The sequence below is a fragment of the Bos mutus genome, chromosome 23 (assembly GCF_027580195.1).
Source record: "Bos mutus isolate GX-2022 chromosome 23, NWIPB_WYAK_1.1, whole genome shotgun sequence".
Taxonomy (NCBI): domain Eukaryota; kingdom Metazoa; phylum Chordata; class Mammalia; order Artiodactyla; family Bovidae; genus Bos; species Bos mutus.
Window position 1 is genome coordinate 36,706,159 of NC_091639.1, and position 23,871 is coordinate 36,730,029.

The 23,871-nt window shown below is 53.5% G+C and overlaps 1 protein-coding gene across 3 annotated transcripts in view; it reads left to right on the forward strand.

Annotated features, from left to right (window-relative positions):
* Positions 1-23,451, forward strand: part of KIF6 (kinesin family member 6) — a 428,472-nt gene extending 405,021 nt beyond the window's left edge. The window contains exons 17-22 of one of the 3 annotated variants that reach the window (XM_070360917.1): positions 628-712; positions 1,867-2,002; positions 4,934-5,034; positions 13,317-13,406; positions 15,600-15,706; positions 21,892-23,451. In XM_070360917.1, the coding sequence (XP_070217018.1) occupies positions 628-712; positions 1,867-2,002; positions 4,934-5,034; positions 13,317-13,406; positions 15,600-15,706; positions 21,892-21,902 (530 nt within the window). In that variant the 3' untranslated portion in view covers positions 21,903-23,451. The remainder of the gene's footprint in view (positions 1-627; positions 713-1,866; positions 2,003-4,933; positions 5,035-13,316; positions 13,407-15,599; positions 15,707-21,891) is intronic. The other 2 variants (XM_070360916.1, XM_070360918.1) reach the window with 2 other exon arrangements.
* Positions 23,452-23,871: the final 420 nt, after the last annotated feature.

Sequence of the window (23,871 nt, forward strand, 5' to 3'; positions counted from 1 at the left end):
GCAACCAGCAGCAGCGGCTGGCATGTCTGGGTCGCAGCCCTCACCTAGGACTTGCGAGGGGTCCTGTCACGCTGCCCACAGGACAGGGCATATGAGCGTGGTTCTCAGCCCAGGTGCGCGTTGGGTTAATCAGGCTTAGAAGCAATGCTTTAGGGGAAGTCAGAAGTGGGGCACATGGTTTGAGGCTGGAGAATTCGGCACCTTAGGTGGTGCAAAGTTAGATGTGAGCCGTTTTAGTGATGCCTTCGTGGTTTACAAAGGGCTCTGTATCAAAAGAGGGGGGAATGCTCTTTTGCATCTTCGCTGATGACTCAAGAAGGAATGAGGGAACCCCATGCGCAAAGGACTGATAGTGACCTAAGGAAGAATTGCCTTCCAGTGACAGGCTTTGGACTGTGGGTTTATGTCCAAAGCATGATCACAGAAGCCTCCTCGGGGGCCTTTCGGCCGAGCAGAGGCTGCCACCCAGAGGAGGCGAGTGAAGCAAGCTCCCATCCAGAACCCCTACGGGGACTCACAGGGTCTCCTCTCACACTGGGAGGCACGATGACTCTGTCATCTGCTCTAAACATCACACTTTCCCTTTCTTCCTCGCTGGAGTGAGCTATCAGCATCTCCCTTCTCCAGGTATCTCAGAAAACATCCCCATGCCCTCGATGCCAGACCAGCTGGAAGAGAAGCTGCGATCACAGCTGGAGGAAGAGAAGAGAAGGTGCCCTTTCCTTTCGCCGCACACACCCTGATCCCTGCCCCCCACCCCCACCACAACCCCTTCCCCTAGAGGACCCTCGGGACCACCTGGAGCTGTGGGGCAGGGCAGGGGGCCACCACCCCCGACCCCGCCAACCCAGGCCTGCAGCTCCTCTGAGAAGTGGGTCCTAAATTAGCTGGAGGAGGCGCCACCTTTAAGCAGGCAGTCGTGAGGTGCAGGAAGCCAGCCATGGCAGGGTGAGGGTGGAGTGGAAATGGAAGGCCCAGCCAGGCCCCAGAGCCAGGATCCCTGACTCGGGCAGGGAGAGCTGGTCGCCATCTGCACCCTCTGCAGCTTCTGCAGCCTGGGGCCCGGGCTGCAGCCCCGGAAGCAGCTAGTCTTGTCTGCTGCTGCCCTCTAGGGGAGACCCGGAGTATGACCACGGAGGGCCTCCACCTCGCTGCTCTTCTGAGGCTCGTTACCTGCAGGGTGACGGAGAACATCAGACACTGAGAGCCCCAGAATGATTTAACCTGCAGAGCGAGGAGCCTCAAGCATAAACAGTCCTGTGGTCCTTACTGATACAAGCATCTCGATTCATTTCTTCATTTAGGCATTCAGCAGAGAGGTTGGCTATCTCCTCTGCCCTGGAAAAAGTTGCTTGCGGGAAACCAAACAAGAAACTTTCCTTGCTTGCAGCGGGCAATGATGTCATTGCCACCCAAGCCACCCACCCCTGAGCTGGCTAGGAATGTACCCCAAGTGGGTCACATGTCACCCTGCCCTCATCCCCGGATGGCCTGGGTTCAAACCCTGACCCCTGTGTTTATTAGCTCTGTGTTAAGGGCCAAGTTCCTTAACCTCTCCATGTTTCAGGTTCCAGACCCGTGAAGGGGAGATGGTTATAATAGCACCTTCCTCCTAGGGTGGTGAAGAGGATTGAATGAGTCTGCAGACAGCAAGTGGCTAGAGCAACACCTGCCCCTCAGTGCCCAGTAATGATAGCCAGCCTTCTAGGGGAGCCCATGGCCCGCTAGACAGAAATGCCCGGCTCTGGGCTCACACACCAGCACAATGCTCTGGCCTCGGGCACCACGGCCGTTCTGCCGGGCTTCTGAGGCTCGCCCTGGTCTCTCGAACCCTCCCTCCCTCCCCCTTCTCTGATTCCACTGTAGATACAAAACGATGTTCGCACGCCTGAAGGCCCTGAAGGTGGAGATAGAGCATTTGCAGCTGCTCATGGACAAAGCCAAGGTGAAGCTGCAGAAAGAGTTTGAAGCCTGGTGGGCCAAGGAGGCAACCAGCCTGCAGGTACTGGCCGCTGTGCCGCTCGCTGCCCCAGAGTCCGCCCTCCTCTTGTGGCCTGGGGACTGGCAGGCAGCCAGGGAGGGGCGGGACATGCAGCCCTCCCCTGGGGGGGTGGGTGCAGAGGGAAAAGAATGGGGGGCCTTGACCCACACCGAACGCACTCTCAGCCCCTGCCTCCTGAAGTGAGCGTTCAGTAGTAATAAGGAACGTGAGTGGTCCGATGCCTCACTGTTCCCAGGGAAAGGTGGAGGTGGAGTGTGCACAGCTCCCCAAGAGCCGAGGGATTTGCTACCGTTGCTTCCTGTGATGGAGTGACAACACTTGATTGTTCTTTATTACAGTTATATATATATTTTTTTTATATATGTTATAAACATAGACGCGAGGTAAAATTACATAATCCCACCACTTAAGGATAATCGATATAACATGTTGGATTATATTATTTTATACTTTTATGCATATACATCCACATGCTTTTATAAAAATAGAATCATACTAGTCTTTTTTTAAGAAAGAAATCTTCCTTCTTTTTAAATATGAATTTATTTATTTGGCTGTGCCGGGTCGTAATTGCGACCCGAGGGGTCTTGGTTGCTGCGCACGGACCCTCCAGTTGTGCTGCACAGGTTCAGTAGCTGTAGCGCGTGGGTTTAGTTTCTCCACGGCACGTGGGTTCTTAGTTCCCCGGCCAGGGATCGAACCCGTGTCCCCTGCACTGCAAGGCGGATTCTTAACCACTGGACCACCAGGGAAGTGCCCATATTAGTCTCTGAGTATTACAAATGCCTTTGTTTTTCCCTCGTTGTCCAGCCTGCCACCTCTTCCATGTTATTATTCCATGACATCATTCCAAGGCCCTCGCTGTTCAAGCATATGGATCTGTTTTAATATATTTTATCTCCTATTGTTTAATGTTTAGGTTGTTTGGGGACTGGTTCCCTGGAAACGTATTTGAAGAAACGTTTTTGCATATTTCCTAGGCAAATTCCTAGAAGTACTCTATGATATCATAAAGGCTACAATAACCTGTTAAGAAATGTTAGTACAAACCCCCAGTTCCCACCGCCCTCCCGTGACTTCCCCTCAGGTGTGTGCAACAAAGGAGATGACAGACACATAATCCTGCTTCTCGTGGGGCTGGCAGAACGCTTCAAGGCCATCTCACAGGCTGCTCACTTCATTTTAAGGATGAGGAAGCTGAGAGGCACGGAAGATATTTTCCCAAAGACACAACCAAGCCATAACCCGTATGTTACTGCCACCTGTGACCAGACAATGCAGAAGCCTATTTGGATAAAATTAAATACACACAATGACAAATACAACCAATGAGATGGAAGTACAGTTATCGCAATATTTTAGCAGCAAATTTATGGTGTAATAATATGTATAGTGTTTTACAAATGCACAAATTAATAAGATCTGGGGGAGTGCTCCATACTTACCAAAATTTCAAAGTAGAACACGTAGAACACAGATATTTCAAGACTTCTGCACCAACTGTAACGTGATCTGAAAACAACCGTGATCTCTACTGGTTACAGAGCCACTGGTGCCGCCCATATCCTGTGGCTTCCTGTGGTTTGTTTCCACATTTAATCACTGAAAGAAATGTTAAATTTCAGGTGGAAGTTGGGAAGGATAAAGATGTCCCTGGTTCCCGGTCACACTCACAGCACCCCTTGGGTTCTGTCTGTTCTCCAGTTAGGAGGCCTCCCTCGTGGGGTCATCAGTGGGTGAGGCCGTTAGCCCCTGCCGGTGCCCACGGGCATCTGGCCGCGGGAGAGTTGTGTAGGTCATTCTGTGTGACCCAGGAAGAGTCCCGTCGAGGCTGCTGGCTTCAGATCGTTTATTACTCGCGTGGACAGTGAAAGCCAGGGTAGCCAAGGTGTCACTGCGTGGGCCTTCCACCCTGCAGCATGTCCCAGAAGCAGAAGGGACCAGGTGACCACAGCAGGGGCAATGGGTCACGTGTAGCTGGGGAGTCAGCTCCATGCAGCCACGACACCATTTCATAGCCTGAGGAGGAAGCCTGAGTGGAATGGGCAGAAAGCCATAAGCCTCATCAGAAGGCGGGAGGTGATGAGAAGCTGCCCCTTGATGGTCTCCAAAGGAGATGGCGAGGCACAGGGGGAGTGGCCTGGCAGCAGCTGCTCACCAGCCTCCCACGCCCTCCTGTTCTGGGAGAATCGGGGTGGCGGTGGGGGGGCGGCGGGGGGGCGGGGGGGGGGCGTTCTGCTAGGACTCGGGTCAGCTGAGGTTTAATTGCTGCTCCAGAGACCCATTTGGAGACGTACAAGGTCTCTGGGACCCTGGCCTGGCCGCCCCCACATACGGTGCTGAGCGCGTCACCCCTGACTCTACCAGCATCTCTTTGGGACGAGGGAAGGCAAAGCTGAAAGGACTTCTGGAGCACTGTCAGATCACACTGTAGACACATCTTTTCTTAACTTCAGAAAGTAATACAGGCTCTGTGCCCCAGAGCCCAGAAGCCACAGCTCTTGAAGCCCTCGTGCCCTAGATAGAGCCTGTGGTACGCAACAAGAGAAGCCACCGCAGTGAGAAGCCTGTGCGCCACAGCTAGAGAAAAAGCCCTGGCAGTAAAGAAGATCCAGCACAGCCAAAAATAAAGAAATAAATTTTTTAAATTGTATTTTTAAAAAAAAGTAATGCAGGCTCAATTTGGAGAACTCAGAAAACAGAGAAAAGCACACAGAATGACTCAAACATCACCCCTTAGCCTGCTATCCAGAGAGAATGTTTCCACGCCCATCAGCATGGTCCATGGCTACATCCAGATCTATTTTTTCCCCATACATGTTGTATATTCCAACTTTTATAGCTAGTTCTTTCCCCTTGAGAAATACATCAAAGACAGTTTCCCACATCATTGGATTCACACTTACACTGTGAAACTTTCTCCCGGACCAGCAGGTAAACTCCCCAGCAGTGACTCCATCGAATCACGTGAAGCCCTTTCCCCAGATGTCAGAAGCCCAGCACGAAAGGTCCCAGCCTCTCTCTAACAAAAGGTAAGGGGAGAACCCTGCAACAGGTGGGGGTGCCCTACCTCTCTCGCCCAACCCAGTCTTGATGCTCTAAAAGTCCCTCTGTAGGCTGAGTGATCCAGGAAAATGAGTGACCTGTACTGTTAAATTAGTTGAAGACGCTCAAGCTGGTGGCTCTCACTAAGGCTTGTGGGAGAACCTCCCCACCCCCAGCCCTGTCCCTCTGGCTCTGACAGCCAGGGGACCTGCTGCCACAGTGACAAGAAGAACAACTTAGCCAGACTGTGGGTGCGGTCCCACCTGGGGGTAGGAAGGAACGACTGGCAGAGGGGAGAAGGAGGGGTGACCTGGGGTGGGGGGGGTGTTGGTGGAAGGCAGTGGGGAGTCGGCCTGCCATGACCCAGGAAGCTCTGGCAGATGACTGTGCCCTTGCCCAGGCTCAGGAGGGGGCGCAGAGCAGCTGGTGGAGCCAATGACACCTGCCTCGTGCAGCCTCCATCCCTCAGACAGGCCGGCTAGCGTTGTGGCCAGGCCAGTGGGAGCGGGGCCTCGACCTCCACCACCAGGGCCTGATCCTTGACAGGAACCGAGCTCTTGCACTGGAATGTGAAATAGAGCTTTTTAAAGAGGGTAGGAATGGGGTTGCCAGACAGTGTCCTCTACATGATGCTGTGATGAGAACAGCCCTTTGCCTCCTGGTCTTCTTTTCAAAAACCCGTAATGCCCATTGAATCATGAGGAAAAGGTCAGACAAATCCCAGTTGAGGGGCATTCAACAAAATGCCTGCCCAAGGGCATCAAAGGCAAGAAAATTCTGAGAAACCATCACAGACAAGAGGAGCCCGAGGAGATATGATGGTCAAATGGAGTGTGCTGTCCTGGATGGGACTGGATAAGAAAAATTCAGAAAATCCAAATAACAAGAGGACTATAGTTAATAACAGTGTATCAGCATTGCAACAAACGTGCCTCGCTTAAATGTGAGATTATATAAGGGAAACGGGAAGTGGGGTACGTGGGAACTCTCTGTACTAGCTTTGCAACTTCTCTTTAAATCTAAACCTACACGGGCCTTCCCTGGTGGTCCAGTGGTTAAGACACCAGGCTTCTATACGTCAGGGGAATGGGTTCAAGACCCCATGTTTAGGGAACTAAGATACCACATGCTGAGTGGTGTGGCCAAAAAATTTTCAAATTTTTAAAAAATTTAAACCTGTTCTTGAAGCAGCCAACCAATGAGCCGTCCACCACCTCGCTGACATTTTCCCTGGACTTCTTCACACCCCCTAAGCTGGTCCTCAGGGCCAGCACTTCGGCTTGTATTCCAGCTTTAAGAAACATGGGCCGATGTGAGTTCTTAGGCCCCAGGCTAATAGCCGGCAGGGTGTGTCCTCCTTGGCTACCCTGGTGTTTTAAAAGGCAGTTTAGATCCCACAATAGAAAAAAAAAATTGAGAAGTTTGACCTTATAAATATGAAAAAATGCTGCTGTATGAAAGACACTGTTAAGAGAATGAAAAGATAAATTACAGACTGGGAGAAAATGTTTGAAATATATATATGTGTATGCTGCTGCTACTGCTAAGTCGCTTCAGTCGTGTCCGACTCTGTGCGACCCCATAGACGGCAGCCCACCAGGCTTCCCCGTCCCTGGGATTCTCCAGGCAAGAACACTGGAGTGGGTTGCCATTTCCTTCTCCAATGCATGAAAGTGAAAAGTGAAAGGGAAGTCGCTCAGTCATGTCCGACTCTTAGCGACCCCATGGACTGCAGCCTACCAGGCTCCTCCGTCCATGGGATTTTCCAGGCAAGAGTGCTGGAGTGGGGTGCCCTTGCCTTCTCTGATATATGTGTATATATATATATATATATATATATATATATATAAAATGTCAGCAAAAGATCTGAACAGCCACTCACCAAAGAAGATACACAGATGGCAAATAAGTGTATGACAGGATGCATCACAGATCATTGCCAATTACAATTAAAGCAAGAACCAGATATCACTGCACACCTATGGGAATGGCTAGAATAAAATGTATGAAACAGATACCACCAAATGCCGGTGAGGATGTGGAGAAAAGGCAACATCACTCATCGCTGTGATGCTCTGAATTCTGAGATTAACAAGAGGTGTGGCCAAAAACAAAAAACAAACAGAAAGCAATGGAAAGAACTGCAGTTTCAGCCCTACTCCAGGCTCCATGTAGAGCAGCACTTTGTCCTTCCCGCTCCCCCCGCCTCCTCTCTCCTGCTCACTGCTTCCCTCCCTTCTTCCCCTTCCTTCCCTCCCTTTCTCGCTTTCCCTAACCTCCCCCATCCTACATTCTTTTTCTCCCTTTTCTCGTCTTCCTCCCAATGCTTCTCCCCCTCCTCCCTCTCCACCCAGGCAACTCTCTGTTGCTTGTCCGTGTGTCCATCCACTGCCAGCTCCTCTAAGAGAGTGCCCACCCTGCACTGGGTCTAAGACCCGGCCACTGGGCAGACCTCTTAGGATCTCCTTGGGAAACACTGTTAGAACCCTCCCCCGTCATCTGCCTTGTCTGAGAAGAATGGCCCATCTGGCCTTGGCCTTCCAGGATATTCCTTGGGTATCCCAAGTTTAGGGCTTCCCAGGTGGCACAACTGGTAAAGAACCCAGCTGCCAGTGTAGGAGAGGTAAGAGACAGAGGTTCGATTCCTGGGTGGGGAAGATCCCGTGAAGGACGGCATGGCAACCCACTCCAGTATTCTTGCCTGGAGAATCCCATAGACAGAGGAGCCTGGCAGAGTACAGTCCATGGGGTCGCAAGGAGTCAGACACTACTGAAGCGACTGAGTGTGCACACACCCATCCCAAATTAAAGTGATCCCTGGGTGTGCTTACCATAGATCCTAAACCTTGAGGTTCAGAACCTTGGATCTCGAAGGTGCCCATCAGCTCACCATGGGTTACCTGCAAGGAGTCCCCTCAGTTTTAACTTTCACCCAGGGTGCTCTCCTGAGCTACGGGCCCTCGGGCAAGCCAGCATTCCCCTTTGGGATGCCCTTGTCTCATCCATAAGCTGCGCCCGGGTCCCTCTGTCACTATCCTTCCACGAACAGACAAGTGTCCCAGCTTTCAGTGTTGAAAGCTGCCAGAGCGGGAGAGTGGGAGTCCAGCTGCTGGTCTCCGCTGAGCCCCAGAGAGGCCGCTCCTCCCAATGGACCCTCCGCAGCCCAGGGGCTGGTCCTCTGCTTCTTAGGCTCTGACAGAAGCCTGACTTCATCCCTTCCCCAGGGACGTTTAGGGCCTGTGGGCCAATCACACTAAATTCACAGCACTCTGATGGGCAACCCAGGAGGCCTAATGATTATTAATAATACTAATTAATCCTTATGAAGAAAGAGATAATCAGTTCTGATGGCTGGCGTGCTGTCTCTCCAAGAAGGCACGTCTGCGTGAGAAATGAATTCACTGTCGAAGGCTGGAGGGTCAGGAGAGAGGACAAAGGTCACTGCGGTATGACCCTGAGGGTTCAGAGGCTGTAGCATCCTGGAAGGCTCCTGAAGCCTCGGGACTGGAGGAGTCCTTCCCCTCCACCCACCCCCATCCTCCCCACCCCACAGCCCCCCACCCCCGTCCTAGAGCTACGGCCTCCATACTGCACCGTCCTCCGCATGAGCTGCTGGAGGTAACGGGCTGGGCAGTTGGGCCCCCACAGAGGGTACTAGATGCTCCCTCTGCCCTGGTGTGGTCATGCCCTCTGCCCTGCCAGCTCCAGCTCCGCTCTCTTCCGCCCACTCCCAACTCTCAGCAGCTGGCACCTGTGAGCATTCTCCAGCATCTCATCCTGGAAACCGTTGAGTTCCTGAGCCATTTGCATGCCAATGGCTGGATCTTGCAAGACTTACTGCAGTCTCCAAGCTGACCTCAGACTGGTGTCATTGCAGCACCTGCAGGATGGAAAGCCCTTTCTCCCTCCCGTGTTGAGGCTGTACCCCAGACACTGTTCAGAAGGAGCTCTGGAAGCCAGCCTCTGTTCTCCAAAGAAAGGCGTGCAGAGCCTGCCACCTTGCGGCCACCTCTGGTCCTGCAGCAGTCCTGGCCAAACAGCACAGATGCCCCGCTCTCTCAGAGTCAGTGCAGAGTCTCTGAGATGCTGGGGGTGAAAAAAAATCCTAGGCTCTGTTTCCTTTCCTGTTTGTAGGACCCACAGTCCTGAGCCAGTAGAAGTAGGCCCAGGGTAAGAGACCCTGCCGCTGGCTGAGACGGGAGAAGGCAGAAGGCTGGAGCTGGGGAGGAAGCGGTGCTCACGGCTGGAACAGCAGCTTGTCGGGCCCATGGAGAGCCTGGGGCTGATGACATGGGCTGGGCAAAGCCAGAGGCCCTGTCTCTAACCCTACTGCCTTTCGTCCTGCGAGTCCCCACTGGGAAAAGGAGGGCTCTGGCCAGGTGACTCTGCAGGCCTCCTTCTGCTCTGACTCTGGTCTAGGCAGGACGTCATAAAGCAAGGGAGGGGATCTCTCACGTCACTGCCATTCTGGACGGCTTATCTCTTCACCTCCTTGGGGTGCTGCTGGTTTCCACTGTCTCCCAACTGGGGTCCAAGGCAAGGAGCCCGCATCCATTAAACGTGCAAAGCTGCATCTGCAGAGCTGCTGGCTCTGACTCCTGACTCAGGGAGCACAGAGCCGGTCAACCAGGGCCACCCAGGGTCATCCACGCAGCCAGGAACAAGCTGTGTGTCTCCTGTGTGTCCTTAGAATGCCAGAGTTGAGTCTGGTTAATAAAGCAAGTGGTTGGGACTCCACCTGCCAAGCAGAAGACACTGGTTCGATCCCTGGTCCGGGAAGATCCCATGTGCTGCGGGGCAGCTAAGCCCATGTGCCGCAACTACTGAGCCCGTAGTCTAGAGCCCAGGAACCATGACTACTGACCGAGTCCTCCTGCCTAGAGCTGAGTGCTCCATAGCAAAGAAGCCACTGCGATGAGAAGCCTGCGTACCACAACTGGAGAGGAGCCCCCGCTCACCCCAACTGGAGAAAGCCCACACACAGCAACAAAGGCCCAGCACAGCCAAAAGTAAAAATAAAGCTCAAGTTCTGAAGCTTCACGGAGTTGTGATTAAATCCAGATACTGCCACTTACCAGCTGGGGAACTTTTAGAATCTCTTTAACCTTCCTAAGCCTCAGCTTTTCTCAACTATATAATGGGGATGAGGAGGCTATCGAGAGGATTAAGTGGGGTGATGTTTGCCGAGCGCCCTCCCAGGACCTGTGTGAGGCCAGTGTCTGTAAGTGACAGCTGTGATCACTGTTGTCTTTGTTCGGCTTCCACAGCAGGTGCATGCAATGCTCTGACAATGAGAATTAACGTGTAAACATCTATTATAGACTGAATGTTCGTGCCCCCGCCAAATTCATATCGAATGCTAATCCCCAGTGAGATGGTATTAAGAGATGGGGCCTTTGGGAGGTAATTTGGTCATGAGGGTGAGGCCCTCAAAAACGGGATTATTCCTTGTAAGGGGAGTCCAGGGACTTCCTGCTGGTCCGGTGCTTAGGACTTGGCCTTCCAACACAGGCTGCGTGGGTTCGACCCCTCGTCAGGGAGCTAGGATCCCAAATGCCTTGCGGCCCAGAAACCCAAACATAAAGCAGAAACACTATTGTAACCAATAAAGACTTTTAAATTGGTCCACATCCAAAAAAAGAAAAATCTTAAAAAGAAAAACGTTCAGAGAACTAGCTCTCTCTCTTTCTACCCCGAGAGAGCACAAGAAGAAGTCAGCAGTCTGAAACCCAGATGAAGGCCCTCACCAGAACACAACCATGCCAGCACCTGACCTCGGACGCGCAGCCCCAAAGCCAAGAGAAATGATGAATTTCCGTTGTTTACTAGCCATTCGGTCTATGGTCCTTTGCTATAGCAGCCCAAACTGACTCTGTCAGAAATTAGTACAAGACGTAGGGTGTTACCATAACAAATACCTAGAAATGTAGCAGCAGCTTTGGAAGCGAGTCATGAGTAGAAGCTTGGAAGAGGTTGGAAGCTCGTGCTGTAAGACACTAAGATCATCATGAATGGACTTTTAAAAGCAGTTCCGGCGAGGGCTCAGAAAGGAAACAGGAGGGACTTTGCTGGTGGTCCAATGGTTAAGAATCTGCCTTCCAATGCAGGGGATGTGGGTTCGATCCCTGGTCTGGGAACTAAGATTCCCCATGCTGCGGGGCAACTAAGCCCGAGCACCCAAATGAAGATGGAGTGCAGCCAAGGGGAGAAAAAAAAAAAATAGGAAGGAAGAAAGGAAGACAAGAAAGAGGAGAGCTGAGGAGAACATGTCCATCTTCTGAAAGAATAAAAAAATAACCATGTAGAGAATGTTAGAAATATGGATGGTAAAGACCATTCTGGTGAGGTCTCAGAAACGAGGAGCATGCTACTGGACACTGAAGAAAAGGTGATCTTGTTCTAAAGTGGCAAAGAACTTGACTGAACTACACTCACGTTCTGGCCCTTTGCAGAAGGAGTAATTTGCAAGTGACAAAACCAGATGTTTAGCTGAGGAGATTTCTAAGCAAAGAGTTGCAGGAGAGGCCCCGGCCCTTCCTGACTGCTGAGATCAACATTCAAGAAGAGAGAAATGATTTGAGAATTATTAAGCAAAAAGGAACTCGAATGTAGAGATTTGGGAAATTCTCAGCCTATTCATACTGCAAAAACCGAAGAAATGTTTCAGAAGAGAACGCTGGGAGACTAGTGTGGGTGTGGATCGCGGGCTTCATCAGCCTTCCTAGAGGGAAAACTGTGAGACTGAACTGAAGGGGAGGAGATGAGAGGAAGAAAGGAAGGCTGGTGGACCTCTCAGATCTCACAGGATGGGACTATAGAGCTAATCCGATGTGAATGGGCAGTAGCCTTTAGGTCAAGGCAAGAATGACCGCAGAGGCAATTCACAGATCATCACAACTGCCTCGTCTGTTTCAAAAGTGGGTGGGGGGGGGTGCATAGCCTTGCTTTCAACAAGCCAGACAGCCTCTGCCCAAAGATGTGGAGGTGGGGCCGCTCAGCAGAACCATGAGGGACCTCCACCCATGGGTCCAGAAGACAGGACCTTCACCCCTAGTGGGTCTGGGGGGTAGAGCATCAAGCCAAAGAGGGTCCAGACCTTTCAAACCTTAAGATCCCATGAAGTTTGCATTGTAGGCTTCGGGTTTGCTTGGGACCTTCACTCCCTTCCTCTCTCCTATTTCTCCCTTTTGGAATGGAAAAGGTAAAATGGGTGGAAATGTCTGTCTTCTGCTTTGTCCCATCATTGCATTTTGGAAACACATACCTTGTCAGGTCTCACAGGTTCACAGCCAACAAGGGATTTTTGCCTTAGGATGGATCCTTCTTTGAGTCTCACCCACATCTGATTGAGATGATACCTCAGTGGATGAGGTTTAGCGTTGATGCTGGCACAAGCTGGGGGCTGGTGGAGTGAAACGAACATATTTTACATGAGAAGGACATAAATTGGGGGGAGTGGGGTCAGGGGCAGAATGTTATAAACTGTATGTGTCCTCCAAAAACTCGTAAGTTGACATCTGACCTCCAAAGTGATAGTATTTGGAGATGAGTCTTTAGGTCATGAAAGCGGGGCCCTCATAAAGAGGATTTGTGCCCTGATAAAAAGAGGCCAGAGAGCTCACTCTCTCTACCATGTGAGGACACAAGAATTTGGCAGCCTTGACCTGACCTTGCAGATCCCTTGACCTCAGAACTCCAGCTCCAGAACAGTGAGAAATAAATTCCTGTAGTTGAAGCCATCCCATTCATGGCATTCTGTTATAGCAGCTTGAACGGACTGATCATCATCCATAACAGAGGAGTCTTGGCATCTGTCATAGTCAGGTTGGGCCGCCGTAAGAGAAGCCATAGACTAAGCAGCTTAGACAACAGGAATTTATTTACTTCTCACAGTTCTGAAGGCTGGGAAGTCCCAGGCGAAGGTCCAGAGGGATCAGCTCCTGGTGAGAACCTCCTTCTGCTTTGCAGATGGCTGTCTCCTCTGAGTCCTCACACAGCAGAGGGACAGCTCTGATTTCTTTCTCTTCCTCTTCTTATAAGGCCACCAATCCTATGCTGGGGACTCCACACTCATGATCTCATCCAAACAAGTTACCTTACAAGGGCCCCACCTCCAGATACCATCACACAGGGGAATCGATTCCCACATATGAGTTTTCAGAAGGCACAAACTCTCAATCAATCCATACAGCTCCTAACTATAAACTCTAGATTTCTCCTCTGCAAACCTCCTTCCACACATTTGTCTCCTGTTGATCTGTCTTTATAGTGATGTGTACGCCAGGAAGATCCTGCCCTCACCTGGCCCCCTCCTGCACAGCCAGGAGCAGAGCAGCCCTGGTGCCCCCATGGAGAACAGGTCTGTGGTCTTCCTCCCCCTCTGACTCCTGCAACAGCACTGCCATGGGTGCAGCGGGCTGAAACCGCCAGTCGGCTTCTCTCAGCCCCAGCAGCCCCTCAGTGCAGTGGCTTCACAGACGGAACCCAGGGCAGGCCTCCACCTTGGCACCCCAGGAATTCCCTGGAATCTCTCACAGATGCCAACTCCCAGAGCTGAGGAAGTGTCCCCAGAGTCACTGGGGCCCCGTGCAGACAGAGTTGTTTCACATGCGTGCGTGCATGCTAAGTCGCTTCAGTCATGTCTGACTCTTTGCGCCTCCATGGACTGTAGCCCACCAGGCTCCTCCGTCCATGGGATTCTCCACACAAGAATACTGGTGTGGGTTGCCATGCCCTCCTCCGAGGGATCTTGCCAACCCAGGGATCAAACCCACATCTCTATGTCTCCTGCACTGGCGGACGGGTTCTTTACCACTAGCACCACCTGGGGAGCCTGAGTTGCTTCATATGCATGTGTGCTAAGTCGCTTCAGTCATGTCCGACTCTTAGTGACCCCATGGACTGTAGCCTGCCCGGCTCCTCTGTCCATGGGATTCTCCAGGCAAGAATAACGGAGTGGATTGCCATGCCCTCCTCCGGGGGATCTTCCCCACCCAGGGACTGAACCTGCGTCTCTTATGTCTCCTGCCCTGGCAGGCGGCTTCTTTAGCACTAGCACCACCCAGGAAGCCCATGTGTCCTTGTAAATTGATGTACCTGGGGCCACTAAAGGAACAGGAGCCAGGCCAGGGCAGTTCCATGTAGCCCACCAGCCCCACGCACAGTCCCCAGGTGGGAAGGGGTGGAGTGGATAGGCCTGGCCTCAGGCTGAGCAAAGCCGATGCGGCCCCTACCCCCAGTGCGTGTCTCCAGTGCCCTCTGACTAGACTACCCGCGAGCCCTGCTCCGCCCGGCAGGCCCTGCTCTTCTCCACAGGCTGCCCAGGGGTGAATTCCACCCACCACCACCCCCCACTCCACCCCTACACCCCCACTCTGGACAGAAGGCACAATTGCAGAGCTGCCCCCGCCTCCCTGCCCCACCCCTGCTCTAGCTCTTCTCGCGGAGCTGCAGTCAGAACACCAAATATTGCATGAGGTGATAAGCAACCCTCTGTTACATATAATCCTCCCCACCTTCTAAGGGAGTGGATACTGTCCATTCCCTGTGGAGTGACAGGTGTGAGGACGCATGCTTGCCAGAGCCAGGAGAGCACCTCGTTTGAATTTCTCAAGGAGGATTTTACGTCTAGGGGTTGCATGGAAAATGAGAAGGGAGAGGATCCTTGCATCTCTCCCTTTTTAAAGGGGAAAAGAAATCTCACTTCTTCCAAATCTCATTGGCCACAATCTAGTCACCTGACCACACATAGCTGCAAAGAAGGCTGGGAAATGTAGTATTCTGAATGTGGCAACTTGCTGGGCTAAATAGTGTATGGTTCTGTTTTTAAGGAGAGAAGGGGAAAGAGTTGCCTCTGTCTCAGGAGCAACTAGCTAAGGGCTAGCTAAGCAGCTCCTCCAGGGCCGAGATCATGGTCAGGCCCAAGGCAGGGAGGCCAGGGGGCAACTGGAACAACAAGGAGCTGAGGAAGCAGGAAGCTTCTGCAGGTTCCCAAAGCCTCGGGCAGGGCCTTGCGCTCACCTCCTGTGGGGGTGGGGGTGGGGGTGCAGTGGGGTCATGTCCTAGAGGATACAACACCTAAGCCAGGGGCTGAGGAAGGCAGGCCCACCCTAGAATGGGCTTGGTTTGTGTCAGTTAGAGGTTGGGCAGAGAGGTGGGGGTGAGGGGATGGAGGAGGTGATGAAAGCTTGTGCAGCCTTGTGAAGGTCTGGGGACGGAGCAGCCCAGAAGGAGGAGACGGCAAAGCGAAGGGCCAGAGGCCGGGAGGAGCCTGGTCTATCAGAGAAACAGGGTGGCTGGAGTGCAGTGAGCAGCCTAGATCACACAGGAAGGGTCCAAATTTCATCCCAAGGCTGATAAGAAGCCACGCAGGGTTTGAGCCAAAAGACCAGGCGCCACGTGCCTCGCGTGGGTGCAGGTGGCTTGCTGCACAGGCTGCAGAGAAGCGGGGGTGAGAGCAGATCCAGCTATGAGCAAGGAAAAGTGCCCTGGAAAGGTGAATCCCAGGGCCAAAGGTCAAGCATGGTAAAGTGTGGTGTGTCATTGTCCCCAGCATCCCAGAGAGGCCAGTGTCGTCCGTCCCTCTCACAGGGGACAGCCAGACGGACTCCGACATCCTGGCCTTCATCAAGGCCAGACATAACATCCTGCAGAGGACAGGTAAGAGCCCCTTCCCCGGCAGCTCCTCCAGGGCCAAGGTCATGGTCAGGCCCTAGGTTGGTGGCGGTGGGGGAGCGCGGTGTGGAGAAAGCTGGAACAACAGGGAGCTGAGGAAATAGGAAGCTTCTGCAGGTTCCCAAAGCCTCGGGCAGGGCCTCAGGTCACCTCCTGCATTGCCACCACTGCCTCCTCCTGGAGACAGCCCCAGAAGGCAGCCTCGGACACACCGAGACGGGCCAAGGGGATGGCCGGCCCAGGGACCCCTGCCTGCGCCTCTTGGCAAAGAGTCCCTCCATCCCCAGTCTTTAGGATGATGTCTGGTCGCCTGTCCCCAGAGCCAGCTCCCCTCCGTCTGCCCGCTCCAAACAGGAAGGGCTGACTGACGGCTTGGAGCTCGTTCAACATCCAGGTCGTAATCTTACTCTTCTGTTGGAGCCTGGTTCTTGCCAGCAAGTTGTAGGTGTGAACACCACTTGAAGGCCCAGGCCCGAGGACATGGGAACAGCCAGAGAAGAAATATGCAGTGTGTCGGGAGCTGGAAGAGAAAGAGAAGGCCCAGCCTGGCCTCCGTCACTGGCCTCCCCCGCTTCCTCATGGCCCCTGCCCTCCTGCGTGGACAGGACTTCTTCCCTCTCCCTGGAGACCCGTGGGACCAGCCTCCATCCGGGGCCCCTGACCCCAGCCCTCCTTTTAGTCTTAGCCTCATCTCAGTAATCCAAAGGCTACTCGTCTGGCTTAGCGTCGCTTTCACATGACCACAAGGCACCAGACGGGTTAGGGTTAGGGTTAGGGTTAGAAAAATTTGGATTCGGATTGAGTACTCTCCAAGCCACGCCCCCCCCTCCCCCACCCCCCCACTCATCCCCCAAATACTCTAATGATACGTATCAGACACAGAGCAATACCAGACAGCCAGTCGGTAAATGAGCACTGTGTTTATTAGACATCTTCTGTATGCCGGGCACTGTACCAGTGCTGGGGCCGTATCAGTGAACAAGACTGAAGCCCTTGACAGGCTGGAAGGAAGGAGAGAGACTGTGAACACATCCCAGAGACATAAGATCATCCTCGGTGCCAATGAGAGCTCCGAAGTAGCTGGAATACGTGATGCATAGAGATCCCCAGAGAGATGCTTTTATCTGGGAGGGGGGAAGGGGGAGACTCAAAACTGAGGCCTGAGAGTGAGGATGATGCAGCCTCGTGGCTCTGGGGGCCAGGGTTCCACTCACTCTGGGAGGAGCAGCAGGGGGCCGGCCCAGAGGGGAAGGACTCAGCATGGTCACAGGGTGGGACAGAGACTAGCACAGCTGGGGTGGGGGACCCCACAGGCCTCCTGGGCTTGGCTTCCACTCCAGGAGCGAGTGGTGGGAACTCAGGGAAGAATTGAAACCATAGCGTGATGTCGTCTGACCAGTGGTTTGGAAAGCTCACTCCGGCCACAGAGTGTCGTGCAGGCCACGGAGGACCAGGAGCCAGTGGTTCTCAGGGAAGTACCTTCCTGGGAAGGTCTGGATGGCTCGGACCTACTGCCGCCTGCACGGACACATGGGGGTCACGAAGATTTGTTTATACACTGAAAGGAACAGCCCAGGAAGGGGGTGAAAAATGGAAGGGGTTTTATGATGTGGGAAAGAGGACCAAAATGCAAGAGAAAATTCTTTGAGGAAGTTGACGGAATAATGTCCAGGATGTAAGTGGAGGGAGCATTGTTCTTGGAGCTAGGAGACACCCCCACCCCCCAGAACAAATTCATAAAATTCAACCATCATTTGTCCCATCCAAAAGTCTACAAATAAGCAATATTTTAAAGTTCCATTTACTCAGCTTTTGTTTCACACATTAGCGATGTGACGCTCCAGCCCACTCCAAAGAGAAAAGGCAGACATCCAAGGTCTATGGCAGGAGGGCATCTTCCCGCTGACACCAGGCCTGGCTGATGCAGGAAACTGGGTCAAAGACTGGGGCACTCTTGGGTTTGTTTTTTTTTAACTATTTATTTTTATGTATTTATTTTATTTGGCTGCAGCAGGTCTTCGTTGCAGCACGCGGGATGGTCCATTTCCATTGTGGCACACGGAATCTTAGTTGCTTACATGCACGATCCTAGTTCCCTGACCAGGGATCGAACCCGGGCCCCCTGCATTGGGAGCAGCGTGGAGTCTTAGCCACTGAGCCACCAGGGAAGTCCAGCTGGGGCGCTTTCATTATGATGTTTAGAGCAGGTTACCAGTTATGTTTTCTTCATGAACATTATTCCATGTGGTGCCCTCAACATGCCTGTAAGGCGCACAGAACCACGAGTGTGATTCCCCCCTTTTGACAGGAGAGGAAGCTGAGGTACGCCCCCCACCACCCACCGCCCCCGACTGCAATGGCAGAGCCAGGAGAACCCAGGCCTCCCGCGCTCCGCTGGGCCGAGCCGTCTGGAAAGCCAGCTTGCTGAGGGTGTTTTCCCTCAGCCTCCACCCTCCCTGCAGCTGGGGAGCTTGGTTCTCCAAACAAACGGCAGCCTGGAAGTAATTCATCAAAACAAACACAAGTTCGAGGGTTCAGTTTTTATTCCCCAAGGGGAGGAAAATAATCCCAGGTTCTTAGTGACCGCGGGGCCCCAGGGAAGCTGAAGACAGGGTGACAAAGGGCCCCCCTCTGGCGAGGTCGGGGCTGCAGAGCAGCAGGTGCAGGCTCCCCCGCCCCGACACACGGCAGATGGCCCGGGTCCACCATGCTGCGCTGTCTACACAGCCCACTTATCAGGCCTCCCTGTGGGCAAACACATGGGCTGGGCCCAGGCACCTTGCCCTCCCCTCCGCAGCCAAAGCAAACACTGCCCGTCCCTGCCCTGGGCTCCTCTGCTCTTAATTCAGTGGCGCTGTCTGGCGGTGCTCCTTCACAAGTGCTCATTATGGGGGATTTGTGACCGTCAGCCAAGGACCAAGAGCCCGGAAAGGGTGATTTAGCCGGCTCTTAGGCTTCACCAAGGGCCAGGATGAATCTGTTTGATTTAGGATTCCTGGGGAAGCTGTGGAGCGTTCCAATCCCTGCCAGGGGCACACGTGGACAGGTATATCTTCCCCGGAAGGGGCATTAGTCATCCATGGTGTCAAAGCTGCTGTTTCTAGCTGCCAACAGTGGCTTCGAGAGTGGAGAAAATAAGATTAACCCCTTTCTAGAATCTTCCTTAATCCCTGAGTTTGGAAGAATGTCTGTCTGGAACCTTGATGTTTGCTGTGACCCCCCATGACCACAATGCCCTCTTCTCCAGCCAGGAGGAGAACCCCCAAAGCCCCCCAGTCCCCCTAGCCCCAGCACTTCCGCTCTGAGAAGCCCCTGGTCTCTCCTTCCATCAGGAGCCCTCCCAGGGAAACGGAAACAGCACAGATTTGGGAAGGAAGAGACCGGAACATAAGGGCTGTCCGTCTCGGCCTTGGGCGACCCTGGGCCGCTCACCTCCTCCAGCCTCCCTGTCACCCCTGTCAGGTCCGGATTCCACCTTTGCCCCGGTGGGCAGCTCTCCTGAGACAAGGTCCACAAAGTTCCCTCGTAACCTGCTGAGCGCCAGGGAGCCATCAGCGGGGAAACTGGCCTGTGTGTTGAGACCTGATCTAACGCGGTGAGGTGTGGTGGTGGTTTCAATGGTGTAGCGGTGCCCTCCACCCTGGGAATCCACAGTCACCAGCCTCGACTGGTAGCTCCATTACTTAAATGAGGTTCATAGAGAATGAACGGGAACCGGGACATTTGTTGTGAATGGAGGTCGATCTGTGTGAGAGGCTATGTCTTTGAATATCGTGCACTCTGAGCCCAGCACTGGGCCCTTTCTTCTCAGCCCCACCCTCACCCCCAGTCCTCACCGCAGGCAAGTGTCTGGGGCGGGGAAGCAGGGACAGCCCTAGTGGGGAGCTGGCTCCGGCTCTGTGCTCCTTACCAGGAATCCTGGCCCAGGACGCTTCTCAGTGGTGCAGAAGAAGCCTCAGACCCATGACTTGGTCCACAGCCACATGCCTCGTGGTCCCCAGTACCTGCCCTCGCCAACTCTCGGGACAGAGAGATGAAAGCAGCGGGTTTGGGCCTGGCCATTCAGATTCTGATGTAATCCATCCTGAGAGTGGCCTGGGTATGAGGATTTCTAAGGGTGCCCTAGGGAGAAGGCAATGGCACCCCACTCCAGTACTCTTGCCTGGAAAATCCCATGGACAGAGGAGCCTGGTGGGCTGCAGTCCATGGGGTCGCTGAGGGTCGGACACAACTGAGCGACTTCCCTTTCACTTTTCACTTTCATGCATTGGAGAAGGAAATGACAACCCACTCCAGTGTTCTTGCCTGGAGAATCCCAGGGACGGGGGAGCCTGGTGGGCTGCCATCTACGGGGTCGCACAGAGTCCGACACGACTGAAGTGACTTAGCAGTAGCAGTAAGGGTGCCCTTTCCAACCTGCACCAGAGCTGGGGGAACCTTGGGTCCAGAGTGACTAGAACACATCACCTTCCCACGCTCTGGTGTGTCTGACTTTCTTCCTGGTCTAGGAGTCAAATTATGACAGCCAGGAATGTCTTAAAAATAAGGACTGGGCTTCCCTGGTGGCTCAGTGGTGAAGAATCTGCCTGCCAATGCCGGAGATGTGGGTTCCGTCCCTGATCCAGGATTATCCCACATGCCACAGAGCAGCTAAGCCCAAGCACCATAACTACGAGCCTGTGCTCTAGAGCCCAGGAGCAGCAACTACTGCACCCATGAACCCTAGAGCCTGTGCTCTGCAACAGGAGAAGCCCCCGCAGGAGAAGCCCACGCACTGCAACTAGAGAGGAGCCCCCACAGAGAAGTCCAGAAGCAATGATGACCCAATGCAGCCAAAAATTAAATAATTTTTGTTTAAATAAATAAGGACATCTCAGGACTTCCCTGGTGGTCCAGTGGCTAAGAATCCACCTGCCAGTGCAGGGGACACAGGTTCTATTCCTGGTCCAGGAAGATCCCACATGCTGTGGAGCAACTAAGCCCACGGGGCCGCAACTGCTGAAGCCCACGCCCCCAGAGCCCGTGCTCCGCAACAAGAGAAGCCGGCATAATGAGAAGCCCACACACCACAAATACAGAGTAGCCCCCGCTCAGCACAACTAGAGAAAGCCCGCACAGAGCAGTGAAGACCCAGTGCAGCCAAAAATAAAAGTTTTTACATTAAAAAAAATAATAATAAGGACCATCTCCATTGAGTTAGACAGTGAAGTCCACGGAACTAGATCTGGCACACAGAACTAAATTTGGGGATCAGGGTTCACAGCCTTGAATTGTTTTCAACATCTTCCGCCCTGTTACCCCACATCCTCTGCGTCGCAGAGAATCACCGACTCCCCCTCCGGAAGAGCGAGCCGGCCACGCCCACACCCCCTACTGCCAGGTATCCACGTCCACACCTGGATGCTGCAGCCGCCTCATCTCTCTGTCTGATGCAGTTTTTTAAAAAATACCGTGTTCTTTACCCAAGGATCTTCAAAAATTCTTATTATGGTAGCCAAACTTTGAGCAAATTAACTGCATATCCCCCATATTAGTTCTCATACTTTTCTGGGTCCAGTGAGTCTGAGTGGGGCCCAAGAGTCTACACCTCTTAACAAGCTCCTGAAGATGCCCGTCCCACAGGTCAGTGGGCCCCGCTTTGCAAAGCAAGGAGCCACACTAGCTATTTGGCTTTTTCCAGGTACCTGGTCTACTCCAGCAATTTGGAAGTGAGAAAAGTGAGGCCCAGAGAACAAGCATGTTTTACCCAAAGTCACACCATGGGTTGGGGACCATCCTGGCTAGAACCCAGGGGTCATGCTTCTTAGGCCAGAGAACCCTTTCTCCATGCCCCGCCATGGGAAGCTTCTAGATGGGGCCACATGGTCAGGAGGAAACGTCATGGAGTATAATGAATACCTGGGGCAAAAAGCAAGGAGTGAATCTGCAAGAATGAAACAGGTGTGTCAGCGAAAACCGCAGAGCAGGAAAGTGAGTGTGGGTCCTGGCTTGGGGTGATGAGACTTTTGCGAAGAGCAAAGCAGGCAGGCATTTCCTACAGTGTTTGGGGAGTAGACACAGCCCCCTGGGAGTAAGGCCGTGAGCGGCGCGCCACCTGACACCCACGGGGGGTGATCCGAGAGGTCCGTGACCCAAGCAGAGCCTAACCGAGACCACCCGTCTCCTTTTAGGTTTCCAGTAAGCACCCCAGTGCATTGTGGCAGCAAGAACGGACTCCAAAGGGCTCAGCTCCAGCAGCGATCTGTGGACTGCTGGAAGCAACTGGTGACCTGGATCCCAGTCGGGAGGCTGTGTTTCTTTAAGGATGGAGCCCTGGATGCTGCCAGTGGGGCTGGGGCCAGGCTTACGGTGCTGTCCTTGCTGTGGGTGCTGGAGCCGTGGGCAGCCAGGCAGCGCCGGGTTCTAGGGGTGGAACGAGCGCTTTAGCTCACCCTTGCTGTGGTCTTACACACAGATGACTACAAGCCTTTGAGGTCATGAAACAGTACCATCCTAGCGCAGTGGCAGGGAAGCTCATACTGGTAGAAGGAGGCAGAAATGATAATAGGCTATCTTTAGCTATGGGGTTGGCCAAAAAGTCCATATGGGTTTTTCTGTAACATCATACAGGAAAATTCCAAATGAACTTCTCGGCCAACCCAATATTTTCCCGCCACTCCCCTGCCCCAGCCCCTGGGTGAGACGCCCCGGAATGGCTGGGGCAGCCTCACAGCAGGTCAGACCATAGGCAAGGCAGTGGAGAGCAGCAGGGCATCTGGACGGCCAGCCCTGCCCTCTCAGGCCAGACCCCGCACCATCACTCTCGTGGTCCAGATGACCCACGGGCGACACCTGAATCAGCTGCATCTCCAGGGAGCCACCCCTACGGCAGCACCCGGAGGGCAGTGGGTGGCTCCCGGGAGCTCTGCTGAGAATCGCAAGGAGCAGTGTGGGCGCCTTGGGCCTCACCTTCACCCCATGCCTCGGGGCTCGGCAGGGTTTGGGCCAATTCTCCCCGCTCCCATGGGGGAACGTGTCTCAGGGAGCCCTCTCAGCACTCCAGGCTCAGGTCCAGTGGAGGGTGGGCCACCCCTCAGAGGCCCTTGTGGGGACTGCCACCCGCCTCAGGACGCTGGCAGTAGGTCCAAGCCAGCTGAAGTGGGGTGGACGGGGGGAAGGGAGGGACCCTGGAAATTCAGCTAACCGAATAAAAGCACTTGTCCACCGCCCTGTCACCTCTGGCCCATGAGTCGCCCTGGGGAGGGAGCAGAGAGAGAGTACGGCATAGTCAGTTTCCACACCCACCCACCACCCACCCCCCACCCCGGACCCTTTCAGGTCTGGGTAACAGGATCATGCAAGAGAAGCTAGGTGATTACATTTCAAAGCTAGACAGAGCTCCTCTGACCCACACCCTTGTTTATAACATTAGAAAACTGAAGTGGGGGGAGCTTTCCTGGTGGCTCAGTGGTAAAGAATCCACCTGCCAATGCAGGAGACACAGGTTCCATCCATCCCTGGTCCAGGAAGACCCCACATGCCGAGGAGCCGCTAAGCCCGTGAGCCACAGCTCTTGAGCCTCTGCTCTAGAGCCCAGAGCCGCAGCTACTGAAGCCCCTGTGCCCCGCGACAAGAGGAGCCACCGCAGTGAGAAGCCCCAGCACCGCAACTAGAGAGCAGCCCCGGCTCCCTGCAACTAGAGAAGTCCGTGTAGCAACAAAGAGCCAGCACAGCGAAAAATAAATGAATAAAATTATTTTTAAAAAAGAAAGAAAAATGAAGTGAACGGGAGGTCCTGGTTGTTAATTATACAGCCAGTTAGTGGCAGAGGTCCCCTCCTCAGGCAGCTTTCCCTGATCACGCCCACTAGAGGGACACCCCCACCCTGGTCACCCTCTATCCCGTCACTCTGTTATCTTTTCATCACTACCTGACAGATTTCAGATCTTTATTTGCTTTTCTTTTTTCCCCTTTATTGGCCATGGTGCACGTCTTGTGGGATCTCAGTTCCCCAACAAGGATTTGAACCCAGGTCCTCGGCATTGAGAGCAAGCCGTCCACTGGCCTGCCAGAGAATCCCCTGCTTGCTTCTTCTCTAATGGCCTTCAGAGCCCACCACCGCCAAGCCTAAAAGCCCCACAACAAGGGATTGTTTGTCCTGCCCGTCACTG